This window comes from Chrysemys picta, chromosome 10 (assembly GCF_011386835.1).
Source record: "Chrysemys picta bellii isolate R12L10 chromosome 10, ASM1138683v2, whole genome shotgun sequence".
Taxonomy (NCBI): Eukaryota; Metazoa; Chordata; order Testudines; family Emydidae; genus Chrysemys; species Chrysemys picta.
In genome coordinates this window covers 14,932,807-14,954,653 of record NC_088800.1, presented here as the reverse complement: position 1 = coordinate 14,954,653, position 21,847 = coordinate 14,932,807, and the positions used below count along the sequence as shown (strand labels likewise).

The 21,847-nt window shown below is 46.4% G+C and overlaps 1 protein-coding gene across 2 annotated transcripts in view; it reads right to left on the bottom strand.

The window, feature by feature from the left end:
- Positions 1–264: 264 nt before the first annotated feature.
- ACAN (aggrecan) overlaps positions 265–21,847 on the bottom strand; it is a 79,756-nt gene continuing 58,173 nt past the window's right edge. Inside the window, exons 13-19 of one of the 2 annotated variants that reach the window (XM_008165424.4) lie at positions 21,181–21,294; positions 11,517–11,630; positions 7,705–7,863; positions 5,400–5,482; positions 4,764–4,908; positions 2,487–2,669; positions 265–470 (exon numbers count right to left, since the gene is read on the bottom strand). In XM_008165424.4, coding sequence (XP_008163646.2) covers positions 382–470; positions 2,487–2,669; positions 4,764–4,908; positions 5,400–5,482; positions 7,705–7,863; positions 11,517–11,630; positions 21,181–21,294 — 887 coding nt within the window. In that variant the 3' untranslated portion in view covers positions 265–381. The remainder of the gene's footprint in view (positions 471–2,486; positions 2,670–4,763; positions 4,909–5,399; positions 5,483–7,704; positions 7,864–11,516; positions 11,631–21,180; positions 21,295–21,847) is intronic. The other variant, XM_008165426.4, reaches the window with a different exon arrangement.

Here is a 21,847-nt window from a genome sequence, read left to right as displayed (position 1 = left end):
GAAGGATTCTTTAAAATAAAACAAAGGTGGCATCCGCCCCAGCCATTAAATAACAGAAATAATTACATTGTTCGTGGATAAAATCAGGAAAAAATAATCTTCTTTATTATTTAACTTAACCCCCCTGCCCTCTGCAACCCTCCCACCCCTTCCCCAAAGGCACAAAGGTATTTGGAACCGGACGGCTAGTCAAAATGCTGGAATCTAATTCCCTTTGCTTTGGTGCGCTGAGGTTGGTTTGTTTTTTATATATATACACAAAGGTGGGGTTTTTTTCTTTAATATATTTTTTTTCCTTATATGACAAAAAGCAACAACAACATCAAGAAGAAGAAACTGCCTCTGCTAATATAATTTCCGTAAAATCTCTCGCTCCCCTCTCTAATGGGTGGGTGTCTGTGCGGCTCTGCCATTGGTTCTCGACCGATTCCTTGGGCTCCTCTTGTGTAGTCTGCGTTTGTAGATGGAGGCTGCGGGAGGAGGAGGAGAAGAAAAGGCACCTTGTTACTGGGAGAAAGTTACAGAGCCCCTGCTTGTCCTTAGCTGGCTCACCCCAGGCCTCGTGTTCCCTGGAAAAACACTGCAGGGGCTGCTGTGCGAGCTCTGCCTCTGGCCATCCAGGCAGCGGGGCCACGGCGCCAGCCCGCTCGCCACCAGACAATCAGGCCTTCTCTTGCCTCTGGCGCTCCGGGACCTGGTGAATCAGTGGGGCGTTTTCAGTGCACTTTGTGACGGCCCCTGTCCCCCCACAAACACTGAATTTAAAGAGAGTCAGGTGCCTCCTGGGAGCCTATTCAAAAGCATCCTGTTCAGAGACAACGCCGCTGCTGTCCGTCCGATACGTTCTGTATTTCTTCCCCCTCCTTGTGGGCAGACACGCAAAGAGGCAGCCAGAGCCGCTCAGACCAATGGCCCAGCAAGGAAGGAGACCGCCCCTCCCAAGCACCCATAATGCATCCGAACATTTTGCTTAGGGAGGCAGTTAGCTCGGTTAGCTATAGCGCTGCTGCACTGTGTGGCATTGGGCAAATCCCTTCCCCTGTCTGTGCCTCAGTCTTCCCATCTGTAAAAGGGGGATAATTCCAATTTAACCCATGGTTGCGTGGCTCTTGGGCTAACCCTTCCTTGATATTTTATGTGTCCTGCTTCTGTTCAAGTCTCGCTGGAGGAGTGGGACTCACAAAACAAGGGCTGGGTAGACAGGCCTAAGCTGAGTCTCAAGGAGCTCTCAGGGTGCCCTTTAAGGGGAGCCCCCACCATGCACCCATTCCTCAATCCTTCCCTCAGTGCCTCTAGCTCAGTTATGGATATTGCCAAAATAAACCATTTAAGCTTCTTCCCCCACTGCCCCAAAGTGCAAATTCCAAGGCTGCCCCGGGGTGGGTGGGGGAGGCAAGTGGGGCAATTTGCCCCAGGCCCCGCAGGGGCCCCCACGAGAGTTTTCAGGGGCCCGCACGAGAGTTTTCGGCGGGTCTTCAGTGGCAGGTCCTTCAGTGCCGCCGAACACACCCAGAGCGACTGAAGGACCCGCTGCTGAAGACCCGGAGCGGCAGCAATTCGGCGGTGAGGGCTTCTTCCGTTCTGGGTCTTCGGCAGCGGGTCCTTCACTTGCTCCGGGACCCGCCGCCAAAGTGCCCTGAAGACCCAGAGCAGAAGGACCCAGGCCCCCTGAATCCTCTGGGCGGTCCTGCAAATTTCTCCCTCTTTGAGAGCCCTGGTAGATCCATTTTAGCTGCTTCTCCTCCCCTCCCTGTGAGCGGTCCTCCATTTTCCTCAACAACCGTGAGGAGCCCTGGGCTCAGGGGAGTCAGTGCATGAGGGAGTGGGGCGTTTTGACTGGGCAGAAGCTTTCCAGCTATTGGCAGCTGCACTGACTCAGAAGAGTCAAGGTTGTGTCTCCAGCTGGTCCCTGTGGTCCAGACCCACCCGGGAGATGTCAGCTCCAATAATCCTGGTAACACAGGAGCTTTATCTGAGACAAAGAACAACCTGACTCTGGCACAGGGAGGGAAAGCGTCCCTTCCTACTGGCCTGAATGGCAGCAAACCAGTTTCTTCTGTGGACAAGGTAGTGGATGGAGGACACCCCGGTCTGAGAGCCATAAGTCTCTCCCTTCCTCCTGCACTTTGGCTCTCACCCATCTCACCCACCTGCTCCATGTCCCTCAAGTTGCTCCAGCTAAAAAGAAATGGAGGCACCTCCCTCCAGAAGTCATCAGTCCTACACCTGGAACAGCCAGCCAGGCTGGGGTGCGTGTCAGGCAAAGTTGCTGTTCTCCCTGGTTGGGTTGCCTCTACAGCTCTCTGGTCCCCTCTGGGGGCTGAATTCTTGAATTCAAGTCCCTCCCTGCATTGTATCATGTGGATTGTTTCCAGGAATCAGCCCATGGGCTCCTAGAGCTTGGCCCTGGGTTGAGTGCCAGGCTGGAGTCTCAGAGGCCTGCAGGGGCCATGGTGCATAGAGTAGGGAGGAGGAACAATACGTACGATCTATGCAGGCTATCCGTGGTTCCTCCCAGTGGCCATTGGGCTGGCACCGAATTGTGGGCACGTGGCGTTGTATGTAGCCCTGGTTGCATTGGTACCGTACCATGGAGTTTATTTCATATCGGTCCTTCTTCCTTCCAAAGGTCCTGGCGTTCTCTACCACAGGAGGGTCCCCACAGGCAACTGACAAAGACAAGCCAGACAATGAGCAACTGGCAGCTCCATTGCTAGGCAATCGGCCAATGAGAGCCCCAAACCAAGCAGCTTGGGTCTAACCGTGCTGCTCAAGGGGAGCTGGCCACATTCACATACATTCCCTAGAATAATAACCAATAAACTATGTTTCCCTCGTGCAGTTTGTCCCAAAGGATCCCAAAGTGCTTTACAGGTTGTACAGACAAAGACTGCTTCGCCTACTGCTGAAATGCAGCCACTTCTGGGGTGGCAAGGGGCAGCTGCATATACAGGGATCATTTCCCACCCCAGCAGGAATTGGCGGAATGGCTAGTGAGCTCTTCCCTGCTCCTGTGTTGCACGGGGTGAAGTAGGAGCTGCTCTGTGCTGAGCCTGAGTGGCTGGGACCCTGAATGTACGTTACCTCTGAAACACAGAGAAAGCATCAGCCTGGCTGAGTCACTGCAGTGAGGGCCGGGAACACCTGGCTGCAGTGCAAACAGCATGGCCATCTCCCTGCGGATGCCTTGGATCCAGCCAGGGAAGGGGATTCTGCACTGGAGTTTTGTTTGGCATCTATGACATGCCAGCACTTGATGCCAGTGTTGCTAAGTACCTGCCATCACCCGGCCTGACTTGCTGTATTGCCACGTCCGTCAGCCGGACTTGGGGGCTACGGAAGCAGCTAACAAAGGAGGGATCGTTTCCTTTGTTCGGGGGGGCTATAGATGGAGGCACTAAATAAAAGGCAGTTAATTACAACCCAAACTCCTTTTGAGATTCTGCTGCGGTTACCACTGGCTTGGAAATTTAGTCACGGGGGATATTGAAATTCTGCGGCTGGCTGGGAAACTTAGCAACAAAGTTCCAAAGGGTTCCATCCCTCCCCTCTAGAAAGGCAGGACCACAATGAGTGTCAGGCACAAGAAAGCTGCAGTCAGGAAGGCTTTTGTTGTTTCTGTGCCATTAAGGGTCCTGGTGGATGGGAGCGGATGGCTTGGGGGAAACTGGACTTGACTGGCTGGCTTGGAAGAGGGGCAAAAACTGGCTCCAAATGGGGGATGTAGGGGCTGATGGTAGGGGAAATGGGAGTGGTACATCCCCCTGGAGCCTTGAAGGGGGAATATTTGGGGGTTATTTCATAGGAAGATTGTGAGCTATGGAAGGGCACTTCCCACCCTCCATAAACTTCCTGTTAATCCACTCCCTCTGCAATCACACCACCTCTTCAGCTTGATCAATGCTGGATGTGATCAATGCTTGGACAGGAGACCTCCAAGGAGGACCCAGGTGTGGCAAAGAGCAGTGAGAGTGACCCAGTGGGGGTGCCGAGTCAGCACTGACTTCCCCCCTCCCCCTCCGCCCCGATGCAGTGCTAGGGAGTTCTAGACAGTGCTGCACTGAAGAGATGGGTGGGTGTCTCAGTAGAGGGGACGGACTCTAGTGGCCCAGCGCAATGCTAGGGGGTGTGGTGCTGCTGGAAGTACCATCCTTGGGATGACGCATAAAGCCAAGGTCCTGACCATGAGTGTTTATTAAAGATTTTAGGGCACTTTTTCCCCAAGACTTGAGGTGTGTTCGTACTGGGGTCCTGGCCAAATTCTAATTCTGCCTCCATAAATCCCCTTTGCCGTTTCAAATACACATAGGATTTGTCTTCATTTCCTGTACTAATCTCTCACACAGGGTCACCATGCAAAAGTTAAGGTTCACAAGGAATGAGTGAAGTTTCCTGGGTTTACAGCCAGTGTTTATTCCTGTTAGAGTCAAGGGGTGACTAAAATATGGACCATTGAGTCCTGGTGAACTCCGTGGAGGGTACGTATCCCAGCCTGCAATGCTCCATCTTTATCAAAGCAGAAGCCACATTGCCTTCTGGGACTAGTCATCTCGTAGACTGCCCATGCACATTAAGGAGGAAAGGAGCTGCAAAATGCTCTATTTGATCCACATTATGTACAACCCTTAGCACCCTAGCAAGTTGCCAATGGTACCCTTGGTAGGGCAAAGTTTGGCTGCTATAGATTGTGCTATAGGTTGAAGAGCTGTAGCCTAAGCCTGGACATACACCCCAACCCAGAAACGAGGAGCGCCAGGACTCACCTGTTCCTTTCTTGCACGTGAACGGGAGGTGATAGTTGCATGGGACATCATTCCACTCGCCTTGCTCATGCCAGATCATCACCACACAATCCTCTCCTGCAGCAAAGAAGTTGTCGGGCTGGTTGGGCCGCCAGTTCTCATATTGCTGTGAAGAGATAAGAAACCCTTCCTTTAAGTTACGGAGACACTTTCCTTGTTCTCTTCGGCTTTCCCTTTCCCTTTGCTTCTTCTCTCTCCCTTTTGGCTCTTTTCCTTCTGCTTTTGTTCATTCACTCTCCCTTGCTTCTGTTTTTCTGACTGTTTCTCTCTCTTCCTCCTGGGTCTGTCCCTCTCATCAATGGACATCATGTATTGTTATTATTTGTATTGTGGTAGCGCCTAGGAGCCCATTATATTAGACACTGTACAAACACAGAACAAAATCATGGTCCCTCCTGACCCCAAAATAGCTTATGGCTGACTCCATTCAGCACTTGTCCCCGCTGCTCACTCCAATGGCTCTAAGTTCTGTCCCCAGACAGCAGCTTCATGTCCTGACACAGCACAAAAAGTCAAAGCTTGCATGGAAGTGGGCGGTTCTTTCCTGAAATGACTCTCAATGAAGAAATGCCACCCCCACCCCTCCACACAACTCACAAGGGAGTTTCCATCAGACCAGCGGAAGTCGTGCTCGATAGCCCTGTCACTGAGTCCGATCCACTGGTAATCCTGGGCATAGTCTGAAAAAGAAAGACCGGGAGAGAAGGGTAAGAAATGGGAAGGGGAGTCCTCCACCACTCACCTCTCCCACACTAGTCCTAGGTGACACAAAAGGGCTCTGCCAAGGATCTGAACACCACGGCTACATGGTCTATATCTGGACCACATCAAGGGTTGCTTGACAAGGGGCAGTTCTGATTGATGAAGCCAGATTGGTTAAAGGTGAGGTGGATAAATCTCCTTCAGTTAGGAACTGAGAGCGTCTGAGCTGGCAATGCTCTGGAGTGTCACTGTAAAGGTGGCTCCAGTTTGCCGTATTCCTCCCATGACGGTCTGCTGTTCCTGTGCCGGGGGCAGCCATGTGGCTACTAAGGTTGGAGGTGTTAGTCCTAGTGTGGGCAGAGGGCCGTTCTTACTTTGTGGTCCATCACCCCTTCAGAGCGAGGCCACAGAGAGGGAGGCCACAACACAAAGGGAACTGTTTAATTTTGATGCCCCAAAGCAAGACCCCAGTTGGGCCCAAATTGGGCCACTTTTTCCACATGCCTGCAGGCCCCCACGTCTCCCGACTCACTAATGGAGATGAGGGAATGGCACACTAGCATTCAGATTCGTTTAAAGGGACAAATGGGTGGTGTCGGCAGAAGGCATGTTCCCAGGAGTCCCAGACAGGGCTGTGCACCACAGCAGAAGCTTCATCAGTCCTAATTCCCTTAGACTGAACCTTGGTCGAACAGGGTCCGGCTCCCCATCCCAGCAGCCGGAGGATCCCACTCCAACCAGATCCATGGTGTGTGCTCTCGTCTCTGTGCAGAGGGGGCACGGAACACAGCTCCCCCTCCCCTGGAAAAATGGGAGAGGTACTCCCTCCTCTCCTGAAGTGACCAGACCAGACTCCTCCAGCGTCTTCTCCTCCTAGCTGCTGCGGTGAGACCAGTTCCCGCTCTGGGTTGGAGCTATTTGGAGCTGCTGCCCAACCTGGGAGGCGTCTCACTGGCTCCAGTGTAAGGAAGATGCTGCTCCCAGCCCACTCCCAGGCCTTGCTATTTCTACCCAGACTGGAGAGGTGGAAGGCAGAACAGTCAGAGCTGCTGCTGCACATCTGGCTCTGGGCTGGGGGCAGCTCCATGGACCAGCCCTGCAGAGTCTCCCGCAGCCAGCAGGGCTTTCCCCTGACTTTCCTCCTCTTGGCCGCCAGGGGCACAGTGGCACCAGTGCTGAGGACAGGGGGAGACTGGCTCCCCTTGGCTCCTTCTGCTGGCTGGTGTGGGCTGCTCCCCACACGCTCCGCCCTGCCTCAGGCCCCCAAACACCCAGCCCCTACCAAGCCCCCCTCTGCTGTCCCCCACTCTCCCCCGCCCCGCCTCAGGCCCCCCCACACTCGGCCCCCACCAAGCCCCCTCCTCTGTCCCCCACTCTCCCCTGCCCCGCCTCAGCCCCCACACTCCCCACTCCCACCAACCCCCCCATCCCCTGCCCCCACTATCTCCCACCTCAGGCCCCCACACATCCTGCCTCAGGCCCCCACATGCTTCCCTCCCCTGTCTCGGGCCCCCAACCCCCAAACGCACCATCAAGCCCCGCTCCCCTGCCTCAGGCTCCCACTTCCCACATGCCCTGTTCCTGCCAAGAATCCCCTCCCCTGTCTCAGGCCCCCCACTCCCCAAATGCCCTGCCCCTGCCAAGCCCCTCTCCCCCACCTCAGGCCCCCCACTTCCGCTGCCTCGCCCTCCTGCCAGCTCCCCTCCCCCACCTCAGACTCCCACTCCTTAACAACCTCCCTTTCCTCTCTCACCTACTTCACGCCTTCCCACTCCCCAAACACCTCCCTCCCAGCTAGGTCCCACTCTCCCATCCTATCTCCTCCTCCTACACAAGCTACCAGGCACCTGCCCCACAGCAACACCCACACCCTCCAATATCCTGCTCCCCACAAACCTCTATGTTGGCACGAACCAACAAGCCAACAGGTGCACACGCCTTCGGAAGCAGCTAATGTGGCAATGGCATAGCAAGGCAAATCTGTATGAGCCACGGTTCTATGGAATGAGCTGGGTTTGTGTTTCCCTATATGAAAATGAAAATTCCTCCTCCTCTGCAGGACAGGAGGGTCTTGATTGACAGGAACTGTGAGAGTGAGTAGAATTCACCCGCAGGGAAGGTGGATTTTTTAAGGCCAAAATGGACTGATTGATCTGTGCCCAACCACCCTCAGATGCTGGCCATTACTCTCCGCACTCACTGTTCACAAACTCTTGTTCTTCTGGAGTGATGATACTGCTCAGGTGGGACTGATGTTCCCGGCATCGGGTCTCAGCTTCCACCCACGTCTCTCTCTGTTCAAAGTGCTTGTAACAATGGCCCTGGAACTTGGTCCAGCCCTCGTCACAGTCCTCCAGGTCTGAAACACACAAGAAAGGAATGAAAGGGAACAGCATGCTTCAGGGCAGAGTGCCATCCAACTCACCTCTCAGCTGCCAAGCTTTCACGGAACAAAAATACAACACATGATCACACCCACTAAAGAATAAACCTTGATATTTTTGTATGTTACATCCACAGGAAAATGATCAGAAGGTAAACGAGGAATAGTTTATGGAGGGGAAGTAGGTTTAACATAGACAGATTCCTGAACATTTCAAACTCCAAGTCAGGTTCTGGGACTCTTGCTTTGAGAAATAGCCCCAAACAACACCACTTTCCCCCCAGAGCTGTCCTGATGATTTTGCTTGCCTTGGAGAGCAGTTTTCACCTTTGAAACCTGCATTTTACTCCCCACAATCAGCGCTCATGCATCAGAGATGGCAGGGAAGGGCAGGAGAGGTCAGAGTTTAGATTCAGTTGGCTACATCACTATTCTGAGCCTTCACAAATGGAATAAGCAAACCGGTGAGATCACACAAAAGGGAGGCAGGGCAGGACTTACCATATGGGAGAGAGGGGAAAAAAACAACCCTAAAGAAAATATTTTTAAAAAGGAGTAGAAAAAAAGCAAAAATCTGTCACCTGCTTTAAGTGGTTATTGCTGGTGATTATTAAGCAATGCCATCAAAGCAAATTAAAGGCACAAAATATTTGACTGTCTCTATATTATGGTTGGGGCCAGGGCTTGAAAGGTAAAGGCTTTAAAAGGGAAGTTAGCTCCTATCCTCTTCCCTGCAGAGAAATTAACCAGCTTAATTTATTTTAACAAGGGGGATTGTTTCTTTTGAACTGAAGCTCTAGTTCAAATGTGGCAAGGATGTGAATGGGAGATTCTCTTCGGGTCATACACAGAATAGTCACTCAGGAAAAGGCATCAGCTGGTATATGAGTCCTACATCAGGAAGTGTGGGCACTGGAAATGAATACTTGGGGCCACAGAAACTCTGGCAACTGACTCACAGGCCACAGGGACTATGAGACTAGCTGTGCGGGGATATTGGAGAAAAGGTAGGCGAGGGATATAAGACAGGAAATACAGAGAAGTAGAACCCAGTCTTTTTAAAAAATGGAAAAGCGTAGAGCAGGATGCAAAGGAATAAACAAAAGATGGAACTTTGGGGAATCCTTTGTTCTCTGCCATCAACAAAGTCATACAAATATCTTCTGTAAACCAAGAAAAAACAGGAACAGATGCAGAAGTGACAATAGTTGGGGCAGATGCTATTATGATGATAAAACCATCTCCTCCAAATAAGTCACTTGCATTGCAAGCAGTTGCACTCAAACCACGGAATTGCTATGTCTTTTGGGCCTTGAATTTACTATGTCCCATCATCTCTTATCACCTCCTCCACTGACTAGTACCCTGAGTCAGAACAGCCAAGACAAGGTACAAAGCCAGAGAGGAACTGTCACTGTGAGGCAGATGAGATGTGATGAGCACTGGTGTGGAAGGAAGATCTAGTGGTGACAAGATGGAGATTTATTTAGTAGCAGCCTTTCAGTGGCAGAGAGAGTTCATCCATCTATCATCCTTTCTCAGCTCGTTGTTGCCCTAGGGTGGTGGGATTTCATTATTCCTTTTGGCCACTCAGCAAATGTCCCTCTAACCTCATGCAGGACAGATGTTCTATATTCCACCTTCATGAAAAAAAACTCTCACCTTGGCTACTGTCCACCTTTGCATTCCAGAGTATTCCATTTCCCTTCAACTCATCAATTCCTCTTACTCCATTCCTGTGAAGCTCTTCAACACAGACCCCATGCAGACTTCAATGGCTGACCCTCCAAAGACTGGCTGGTTGGTGGGGCCTTTGAATTCTCTTTTTCTGCCTTCTTCCTCTACAGACCAAGCAAACCATTTCCGCTGGGCCAACCTTGGGGAGCGGGAGCTGTGAGAGTGCTCACAAACCTAGATCTTCTCCACCACATCTCTGAGAGCAGGGGAGGGAGTACGTAATGTGCCTAAGTCTCTTTTTCTGGTGGGTTATGTCATACCCCCTTTATAAAGTATCACAACCACTGAATTGGGATGGAACACGATGCACAACCTCAATAGGACATTCTAACAGAAAACGCGAGGCTTTCCTATATAGCAGTTACCTATGCAAAAACCTGTGCAGTTGCAGGTAAAATCTAATCCCATGAAGTGGCACTCTCTCCAGGCTTTAGAGGCATTTCAGAATGACTGACTTGTGTGTATGGCACAGAAGAGCTCATCTAAAATGCTAGATCTCATAGATGTTCTTAGGGAATCAAAAAAGTTAGAGAAGGGAAAGTAGGTCATACATTCTACCTTGGGGGTACTGTTGGGTATTAAAGGGGGCTTTTTCACTGATATTTAGGGCAGTAGGCTGCTTTCATATGTCCCAGGGTAATCCAGGGTAAAGATACCCCTTGATGGCAAGATCCCATTAATAGATGAACTGTTATGAAGAGAAGAGATTAAACTAGGTTTGGGTCAAACATTGGAGTGGTGTTTCAATACAGCTGCTAGGAGGAATACTCCATATTATAGGAGGTCTTTTTCCTCATCTCGGGCGAGGCCCCCTTGGCAGAGTAGCAGGAGGTGCTAAAGGTCAGGATTGAGGTACACTGGAAGAGGTAAGTGAAGGAAGTGCCTGCTCACAAGCTCTAGCCATCCCTATCAGTGCCTCTCCTTTCATGAGCAATACCACGCACTCATTAAAAGGAGAAAGAGAGATGCAGAGAAAGAGAGGGGGAAGATCAAACATGCTTTCCTATTACCCATTTGAAGGTGAACGGCTAGTACTTTTCAACCTGCTTCTCCTGGCCTTGTTGAGCAATGCAGGAACATTTTTCCTCCTTGAGAAACTGACAGAAAAATCAGGCTTTCATGGACTTGCAGTAAAACAAAATATTCTTTTGTTTTCTCCCCCCAAACAAACGGCATTTGTGCACACAAGAACGTGTCATTCTGATGAAAAAACAAGATATTTCATTTTCCCCCTCTGTGATTCACACTGCTCGCCATTGTCGCCATGAAAATCGCATTCGCTCGAGGAAACGACACAAAGGTCAGGTGGAAGCGGAGAAGATTCACAGGAGTGAATGAAAGCCCTTCACGGGTGAATCCTCACAAAGTGAAACATGGCCATTTCACATGGCTCAATTCATGCATCTTTCACTGAAATCTCAGAGGAGCAGAGAAGGTTCACATGCCATGAAGATGTGCCTGGGACACTGCCCGATTATTACAGGTGGATTATTACAGGTGGATTGGCAGTGTTTTCTTTGACCCAAAAGCATGTTTGTGCTTATGGCAAACAGTATCACACTATCATGTCCTTTATGCAATTTTACAAGAGAACTACAACAAAGAGAATAATTTCCCTTTCTAAGAAGCCAAGGAGACACCAGGTTCCCTAGGAGCCCTAAAGCTGCCACTGTCTCCTAGAAGTTAAGAGAAATTTCCCAGAGAAACAAGATGCTGTGATGGAAAAATAATAATCACTTGTAAGCAAACAGCTTAATCTTTTCCCCAGTAAGATGCATTTTATCTGCTGTTAGGAGTTAGCTTATTGAGATGAGGGCGGGATTGGTGGGGGTCAGTTTTTTTTGGGGGGGTGCAGCTGTTAGTAAAATTAGCTGAAGCCAGGTAGGCCGTACCGATCTCACACAGGTCCCCTCCGTAGCTGGGAAGGCATAAGCATTTGAAAGAGTCGATGCCATCAGCGCAGGTAGCTCCATTCAGACAGGGGCTTGAGTGGCACTCATCAATGTCTGCAAGAAATCAAGGGCTGCCATTAGGACTCCGGGCAGGGAACTCCACCAACAGGAGAACTTGTTTCTTTGCTTGTTCAGGAGGGACCGTCAATGGTTTTGGGAGAGCTTGAGAGTGGGTTACGGGTTTATTTTAAAAACTACTGCTGCTGCTACTACTGAAGAAATGCAAGCAAAAAGCCCAACCCACCTTAGGAGGCTGACATCATTTTCCACTCAAATTTCTGTCACTTGATGGCTGGACAACACTATAGTGATATCAGGGCAACATCAGCAGAGGTTGGAGGGATGACTTTCAGTGTGTCCTGCTCAGTATCTTTTGACGTCTGCTGTGTCTCTTCTTTGTCCATCTTTTCTGCCTAACTTGACCAAATGTGCAAACTTGTGGCTGTGTCTCAGCCTCCATCAGCTAAAGTCTAAAAGACAGACGTTGGGCTTCTCTTAAGTAAGAGCAACATCCTCAAACAGTGTAATCCATTCCCTCTCCCTCCTTGACCCCTCATTTTTGACTCTTTCTAACCAGAGTCCAGATGTCATCCTTGATCCTGAACTCCCAGGGCTAACTCCTCACCTGCTCCAGAGCACAGCTGCTAGCGATGGGGCTAGCATAAAGCCAACTGTGCCAGCTTTACACCAGTCAAGGATTTCCCCACAACTGGCGGCCCATTTAGGACAGTTTTATGGACTCTTTCTACTGCTCCATTGGTACAAAGAGCCCTTTGGGTGGGTCCGGATTAGTCCCAAGTCTCTGTCTCACAGTCTGTCAGTTATCCCAACATGGACAGTACATGTCATTACTGTAATGGCGTGCCTAGCCCCACCCCCTGTTCAGGAACGGAAGGGAAGCAGCTTGGATAAATTGGGTATCATGCTCCGAATGAGACCAAAATGGACAGTTTGTATTTAATATGCCCCCAAATCCATCCTTCTACATTTTTTTCTTAACATCTCTCCAGTCTGAAACTTAATCCTACTCTTCAGTGAGTCTTGAAATCAGAAGGAAGAAATAAGTTAATTAGAATGAAAAGACGACAGAGATGAAGTCAGCTCATAGACAAGCTCCAAAGAGTAAGAATGTAATTGTGTCCAAATACATACAGAAAGGATTGTAGACTAAAAATAGCAGTTGCTGGTTAACTCCTTTAAGTGAGACTATTCTTCTTTCTTTCAAAGTCTTGCTTCTCAGACTCTGAAGTACTGGAAAGTCTTAAAGATGCTGACTTTAACAGAAGTCATCTGGCTGACACCTCACACTACACTTCAGTGCTAGAGGGGTTAGTGGGAAAGCAGACTCAGAGAAGATGAATCAGAGAAGGACGTGGACATGGCCATAATGGAGCAGAACAACAATCCATCAAGTTCAATATTCTGTCTTCTGTCACATTGGATCAGACTAACGGTCTGTCTAGTCCGGTATCCTCTCTCCTGCTATACCAGAGCAGAAGAGTGATTCACCTAATCAAGTATCCTCTCTTCAGCCATAAGAAAACATACACGTGTTTTACTTTGTCTATCTGTCTAGTCACCCACAGTGGCCAATGCCAGATGCTTCAGAGAAAAGTGTAAACTCCTATAGCATATCAAATTGTAAAGTATTAAATGATGGGGGAGAAAGTCTTCCTGGCATCAGCTGGTAGTCAGCTTGCACTTTGAAGCATGAGGATTGAGAGCCCTTGTTATTTATATCCTAATTTGTGTTCCTGAAGGTATTGCAAATATTCCCCAAATGGCTTATGAACCACTTAAACCAGTTTTGCACTTGGCTCTTCAGGGTCTGCTTCTACATTAAAATACTAATTCATGTTTTCTGAGCTATTATTTTTAGTGTAATGGGAGGGAAGTGAAATGCCCAGCTTTCATCAATGCTAATAAGCATTTTGGGACTTTCCAGAACAAAAAGGGAATTATTGACCTAGTAGAAAAGAATGGATGAGTCAGGTTGATTACTACTTATCTGCTCACGTCTTTGGATCTTAGAAGATTTAAAACACAAAAGGGAAACTGAAATGTGTTGAAAGAAGATTAAAATCCCAGTACACACCAGGTTCCCCAGCAACAGTAGCAGCAGAAATTGACGCCAATCACAGTGATCTCCACCTGAACAAGTAAGGAAGGGTTCTCCTTTGTCCATTAGCTTCTATTAAGTGGAAAGCACGCTGTAGAATGGAAATAAAGCATGTACAGGAGCTAAAGCAGAATGTTTAGCAGGGAATAATGGGCTCTTCATTTGTCTTCAGTGACAAGGACTAACATTTTATGTGCCCAAGGTCTCTCTCAGATGCAGTGGTCCCACCTACGCAAGTCCTGGAGGAAGTAGGGCAGCAGATACACACGCAGGCTGCATCAAATCAGGAAATAACATTAGAATGGAACTTGCTTTTGTGCTTGTACATAATATGCACTGTACATATTATATATACTATATGGATACTCATATATATGTATATATATACATACACACACAGAGTACATTTTAACAGTGTTGTAAATAATGCAAGGAAATACAGAAATACTTTTTGAAAGGCATGCTGCAAATATTTTGAAAGAAGACATTTAAACACATGAGGATAATAAATATCAAACTATCCATTTGGCATGTTAACTCTTCGGGGCAGGGACTGTGCCTTCCTGGTCCAGCAGTTTCTGGTACATTCAGAGCCTTGCACATGTCAAGACATATGGAGCTAGTGTGGCTGATTCGCCATTCACCCCGTAGTACTTGGTCTTAGAGATTTTTCAGAACAATAAATAATATCACCTGCTGGCATCAGTCATGATGCAGTCCCTAGATACACTAGAGAATGGAACTATGATATTGCACGCGAGCTGTGGGCTCCGGGTTTTATACGAGAAGGAAACTTCAGTAAAAGAAATGTTAAATCACCCAATTACTTAATGCTTGGCATTTTTTGGTATCCCTTTAGTTGCCACAAGCATATATTACACATCCATAGTTTTGCTCACCATTCAACCCTGCACAACTGAGACTCTCAGAGGTGAGATGAGGGTGCAAGGACCCTTCAGCAGCTGACAGCTGTCATGTATCTTAACACTGAAGGAATTTACAAAGCCACTGTTATTAGATATTTGTTATTTTATGTAAATTTTCCTAAACATGCATGTTTGTCTTCTCACGACTCCCTTGCTGGTTCCCTTCATATAGCTTCTTTACCAGGACAGGAAGAAAAGATTATTACTATTATTTAAGTGCTAACAATGTACGTGGGGCATTACAAGACAGAATGAGACAGCCCCTGCTTTGAAGAGCTTCCAGTCTAAGAGAAAGTCACGGAAGACAGAATGCAATGGGGAGCCGAGAACAGGGAGTGCATTTAAAACATTAACTCACTTCTGGAGGGCATCACGAAAATAAAGGGTCTTTAGAAGATGATTTATACTTACCATGCTATCATCAGAACATTCAAAAAGACCATTCAAATGTCTTGTCACAACATGGGTTTTCTAGCTGATGTATTCTTAAAGGGACTAGCGTTTTAGGCCTCACTTTTAAAAAAAATGTTTTCATGCTTTAAAAAAAAAAATGAAAACAGGGTTTCGTATTTAATAGATGTCAACTGTTGACTGACAAAAGCAGGGAGGTAGCAGGATTACTCTGGAGGCTTCATTTAGGCAAACACAAAATAGTTTCACCAGTTTGTTATTCCCTTCCTAAACTCTGATGTTCCCAGGTATGTATTGCATTTACTCACTCCTATTCTACTCAAGTAGTATACAACTAGATCTTCCCATGCAGTCTTGCAAACTTAAACACAATAACACTATACTAGAACATAAGAAACAGGAAGAGAAACCATTTATAAACAAAAATGAAACTGACCATTTTACTATAATTGCAAACATGAACAAACAGCATCAGTGATGAAGAATACATTAGCGTTTCAGAACTGTTTCCCTTTTAATTATCTAAGATGTTATTGTCAGTAACAGTGGTACGGACTTTTTAAAGATACAATACTTGTGGTGTTTTATTAAAAAGGCAACCTAGATCACTGATAGATTTGAATACTGATTAAACAAGTTTAGTTTTGTGTTTAAAACATTCACTAAGGAGGAACAGCTTGCAAGCAGGAAGGATATGAAACACCACTCTAAAACTGAAAAATTCCTACAGTTTTCTTGGGATTGAGAGTAATCTGTTTGGAAATACAATCTGGCATCCAAAATCCTGACTCCATTCTGCAGCTTGAAAAGCAAGACATTTTCAAAGTGTACAACCCGCACCCACACTGACCTGTTTTTATAGGGTTTACTGATGTGTATGAACCACTAAATAGGGACTCAAAAGACTGACTAAACAATACATTTTTAGTGAGCCAAGAAAATCTTGCCAGAAATCATAGCTTCTGCTTTCCAGGAATTCCTGGGAATATTATGAACATTGATCTGGTGGGTTAAGCAGGGAAGAATATCCCAAAGCCAGTAAGGTGGGTGGCACCTAAAAGATAACTCCATTCACACTTTACCTCTGTTGCCAGATCCTGATCAAAGCGGAAAAGAAGCAGTTGGAGAAAACAATTCTCTTAGATGTGAGAGATAAGTAATGGCTCTTGGCAATAGTACAGCCAAGGAATGACTTGAGAGCAGATGGAAAGAGTCTAATTTCTCTGACTTAAGCCATAGAAAAATATATAAAAAAATGCAATTTAAGCCTCAGGATACAGAGGAGCAGAAAATAACCTGCCACAACATAGAAAATATTCTATTAAACTACAAAACTCGGACACTTATCAGGAAACATGTTTATCTTGTGGTACTCCCTCTCAGTGCTATGTTTACAAGTGATGACTTGATTATAGGCACTGAGAGCTCAGGAATCTTGGGAATCCTTGGGTCCACAATATTATCTGTAAAAGAAAACTCACTTTATCTATACAACAGGCCATTGTTTTAGGTTGTATCCTCAGAGCTGGTTTTCCATAAACGAACAATCCTTTGGCTTAATGTCCTGAAACAGCCAAGAGACACCAAATAACTGGATTGGCCAGTAAAGACATCTGCCAATGCCTAGATCTCAGCTGGAACTTGTTAGAGCTACCTTATCCTCCTTCATAGCCCGACTCTCACATTAAATAGAATTGTATGAATCATTTGTGTGATTTTTTTAAAAAGGTTTTTCTTCTACTGCTTTCTTTTAATCAACAAAAAATATCCTTCAGGCCAGAAAAAAGCATTGCACCCATCAAGACGCCTTCAAAATCACCTAATACACTTCCGCTGTTTTGGCTGGCTGGGAAGCAGATCCAGAGAGATGCAAACCTTTTGGTAAATTGCTGATGTTTCAGCAAATGTCAGTTTTTTCCTTGACCTGACTGAAGTCTTTAAAATCATCAGCTAGTTCAAAAGATGCAAACCACAGCTTTTTCACTGAAATGCCAGCACAGAATTTTTTGCTAATACTTGTGTGCCCTCAAATTTTGTCAATTGTAACAGGCTTCTGCACACAGTTGGCAAAAGTCTGGATGGAGAGACCAGTTATGTGAACAACACTTCAAATTTGAGGCCCTTGTGGGACCCTAATTCTGAGGGCAATAATAGATTGCTGACAACTGACATGCCCGCATGGACTTTAGTATGCCTTGGCTAGAAGTCTGGAAAATGCCAGCATCCGAGGGTTAACCTTCAATCCACTGGCTGACAAAACTCTCACTTTGGCTTCTGGTGTTGATATCTTGGGGGAATCATATGGTATGGTAGAGTAGAGAAATTTTCATTTAAAAAAAAACCCCTGTGATCACTGAATCCACTTGAAAACCTTACCAAGGTAGGCTTAATAGGAATTTATATTAAAAACTAGCATGAAAGCCCCACTTCAGCTGGGTCTTTGCGTTGGGCTCCTTCTTGCAAGATGAACTAGATTCCATTCTGCTTTATTATTATCTTTTTTGATTATTCTTCTGGCACCCACCAATGTTCAACACAGCACCAGACACAGCTATCAAGACAGTGCCTGTCCCAAAGAGCTCACTTTCTAGATTAGGAAGACAAGATACACCAGGAGAACCAGAAGAAGGAGGCAGCATAGGTCCATTATTAAATACTATTATGGTTCTCAATATGCAGATTCCCCCTTTCATTTCTCTAGCATCTCTCATCTCAAAGGAACCCAAAGCACTTTGAAGACTATCTTTATAGTAGAATTGGACTAACATTGCAAAACCATCTTTGTGAATAGTTGTTCCATCTTAAAAAAAATCACTTTGTTTACACATTTAGGGCTTATTTCTAGATGAAATTCACCCTTTTGTGGAAGGCTAGTACAAGGACTAGGCCTCCCTTAAGTTCTGCTCTGAAATAGGACTTGTTCGGGCTCTTTGCCCACGAGTGAATTTCACTCTCCATGAATATGTTTGCAATTGAGCTTTACTAGCCTAAAAGGCACATTTTCAGCTTGAATGCTGGAATAGTCACTGAACACAGATTCTAAACCACATCACTAAACTGTCATATATATTCATTTGAACTTTATACTGTTGGTTACTTACATAAATTGTCCAATTAACAAACAGAAACAATACACTGTGATTTTTGTAACTTGCCACTACAAAGCACATTTGAGATTTTGAACATGTGCAATGAGCCGTAGATGCAGATCACAAACTATTCACTGAAGAGAGTTGCCAAGGATTTTGAACAAGTTAACATGAGAATTTTGCAATTTTTGTGGGCAATTTACAGATAGAAAAAGAAGCAAAACTAGCAGACAAATTCTTTCTTACAACTTATTTGCTGAGTTCTAATGTACAGCCATATAATCACTTCCTCCCTTCACTGCTACGCCACCACCTCTGGGGTGGAACGTGGCAACAGTGGTAGGCCAATGACACTACCCATTACTCTTGCAAAAAGGGCTGTGGAATATTTAATGACCAGGACAATAACTCCATTAGCACAGTGCCAAACCCCATGCCTGGCGTCATATAAACGCAGTGGTTCAGTAATGTCCCTGTTGAGTCGCCCACACTAAACACAGGAACATACTGGGGTGAGTACTGACTCAGAAAGGAAAGTGCCTTCTACTGAGTCACTCACACCATTCCCTGCAGCACAGTTCACTTAGAACTGTGCTGGGGTATCACGGTCAATACTTACTCATAGGGAGGAGTGCCCCCTACAGAGTCACCCACACCGCTTCCTGCAGCATGGGCCCCCTACTACCATGTTGGGGTATTCAGGTCAGTTCTGAATAGTCCCCTCAGTGACAGTGTAGAGAACAAGTGCAAGTGGGATATTGGAATCCTTTGGTTTCACTGATTCATGAGCAAAGGGGAGAGACAGCTCAAATCAGATGGAGACTCCAGTGAGTCATGTAGCCTCCACAATACTGAAGCTTTATGAAGATAGAGGCTGGCTCCTGTTACCTGGTTCTCCATCTTTGTGTATTAAGAAGTGACAAGGCTCTGATTTCAGGGCTTGGTCCTTCATATCTGAACTATATCTTGAGTCGTGCTGGTAACCGTGCAAACACGGAAAGACTGACGTTTGATTGGCTACCGAAGGTATGGGCGGGGTTTGAAGTGACAATCACATGCACGGGATACACCATCAAAGAAAGTACCAGACAAAGTAAAAATTTTATTAGCAAGACAAAAGAGAAGGAGGTGGGGCGAGAGCAAGAGAGCACTGACGTATCAGAAATATAATGAGCTTGATGGCCAATTGAGACCTCATAGACATAATGATACTTTCTATCACTATAGCATCATCCACCTAAGGATATCAAATGCATTATGAATGGAAACGAATTAAACCTCACAACCTACCTCTGAGGCAGGTAATTATTAATATCTCTATTTTTAGACGAGAAAAGCGAAGCACAGAGACGTAAAGTGATTTGCCCAAGACCGCTCCGTGATTCAGTGGCAGGTATGGTATTAGAACCCAGCTCTCTGCTCCAACCAGTAGAAGCGCTGCTTCCAGAAAAATCCCTGCCTAACCCAAAGCAGTATGCATTAGTGGTTTAATTGAGTTAAAGTGAGAAAATAGTTCTGGGAGCTATGATGATGGATTTTATTGTTTTACTAGAAATGACTGAGCAAGTCTGGTTGCATTCATGGATTGTACCATATATAAGCAAATATATATGAAGGCAAAATTTCAAAAACTTTAGAGGCACAATTATGCACATAAAACATACACACAAGTGCAGACCTAAGGTTTCTTAAAAAGAGGCCCATATTTTATACAGAGTGCATGTCCGTTCTTGTATACTGCAACCTTGACTTGGGTTAGCCCAGGCTACATTCTGTTTTGGTATCAAAGTGAAACTGAGCCAGGAATGGGAAGTGCCAAGGAATTCCATGTTATCCTTGACTTAGTTCTCCTCACCCTGACAGGCAGCAATAGCCAGGTAAGCGATTGCTGTGGAAGAAAATTCCTGGTTAATTCGCTAAGGGATGACTTTTTCACAGTGACATCAGGTTAGGCACTGTATGAATAATATTGAGCTGGTTGTCAACCATGAAAGACACATGATGTTTTCACAATTTTAAGTACCGTAGCAATTTATATGTACACCAGTGAATGAGCCCACCAATCCACAGATTGAAAGAGAGTAGTGAAACAGACATATGCCAAAAGAACCAATAAAAAATAAGTTAATTTGATTTAGACTCCATCTCATGCGCATCATCCTTTGTAGCCAGTTCCAGCAAACAGAGGCACAGGACCCAATACTATCAAGCAGAACCTCACTTCACTTCTCTTCCTTTAAAGCTTTGAAGAAATATATTTTCTTTCATTCCCAATGCATAGTTGGGCCTGACAAACTGATGCAAAGTGCCTTGCACGTTGGATGGGCATGAAAGTCCACCAAAAGGTCCCTTTTGGATATGGCAACTCCTAGCTGCCATAGATAGTGAAGTGACAGTTGGATTCTGGTGGCAGAAGGGCACCCAGGCTAAGTTAAGGGAGGTGAGGTGTTGTCTGCCAACAGTTGCTAAGGGACTATGCAAAGGGCTAGGAACATGGTTTGGCAGGTGCACAGCAGGTGCAGCTCAGAGAGCAAAAAGTTCTGATTTTCTTGCTGGCTTGTTTTTGATCTTTGGAATCCCTTGAATGCCACAGAAGAAGCCAGGAGGTCCACAACAGCAGACCTAGTGCACCATAACAAACATCACGAAACACAAGGCATCCGTCCATAAGTACATATAGATCCTAATGCTCTGGATATAGGGGTATAATATAGGTCAGGATAGGGGATAAGGAAATAGGACAGTGGTGAATATCCCATGCTACAGTGCTTCTCTGCCTCTTCCTCTCACCCCCTCAATTGCCAGGATGAAATTCTCCTATTGATCCAGAGTGGAAGGCGCAGCTGCCTTCTCTAGGGCGTCAGGAGAAGAACAGAGCTTCCCTGATTTCTCTAGGCTGGAGCAACATTTAGCAATGATGGTGAAAGGAAAGTGAACTCCTCCTGGTTTCCCCCAGCTATGCTGTGCTCATGGACATGTCCACGGCAGGACTCATTTTAGGTAATAAAAATATTCTCCCCTTGTTGCACATCCCCACCAAAGCAGAGGACAGAGCTTACCTATATCACAGTGGTCACCCATGTACCCCGGCGGGCACAAGCAGGTGATGTTTCCGTCTCTTTCCTGGCAGGTTCCAGCTCCACAGGGCTTCTCATCACATGTCTTGGGTATGACTGTAACTCCCAAGAGAGAGGGATATCAGACAAATTATACTGATGCCTTTTGCTGTTATGTAGTGTGCCTACTGCTGCTGCACAAAGGGGGAGATGCCTGCTATCCATGTCTCAGTGCTGCGTCACTCTCTACTTGCCATGTTATGCTGCAGTTATCTGTGGTTTAAGGCTACTTTAATTTGTCTCCACTGCCATAGAAGGGCAGAGTCAAATAATGGGGAATGGAAGCGGGCTGGATAATTGTATGGTCAATAATAGCACTGATAGTTGTGCTTGTTAAGATAAAAGCAGTTGGATATTTTGTGTTTCAGGGCATAACCGGATTGCTGCAGGTGTGAGAAAAGAGCAACCCCCTCACATTCCCTCCATGTGCAGAGCTGCACAATTGGCCAGGTGCATTATGATTGTTCCATCATTTATCAGCCACTGTGAGAGGCAGATACTAGACTTGAGGGATTAATGGTCTGATCTGGTGTGGCAAATCCTACATGCCTCTAGCTTTTCATTCAGATAAAATATTTCTTAAATACCCTTTTTCATTATGTTCCCTTTG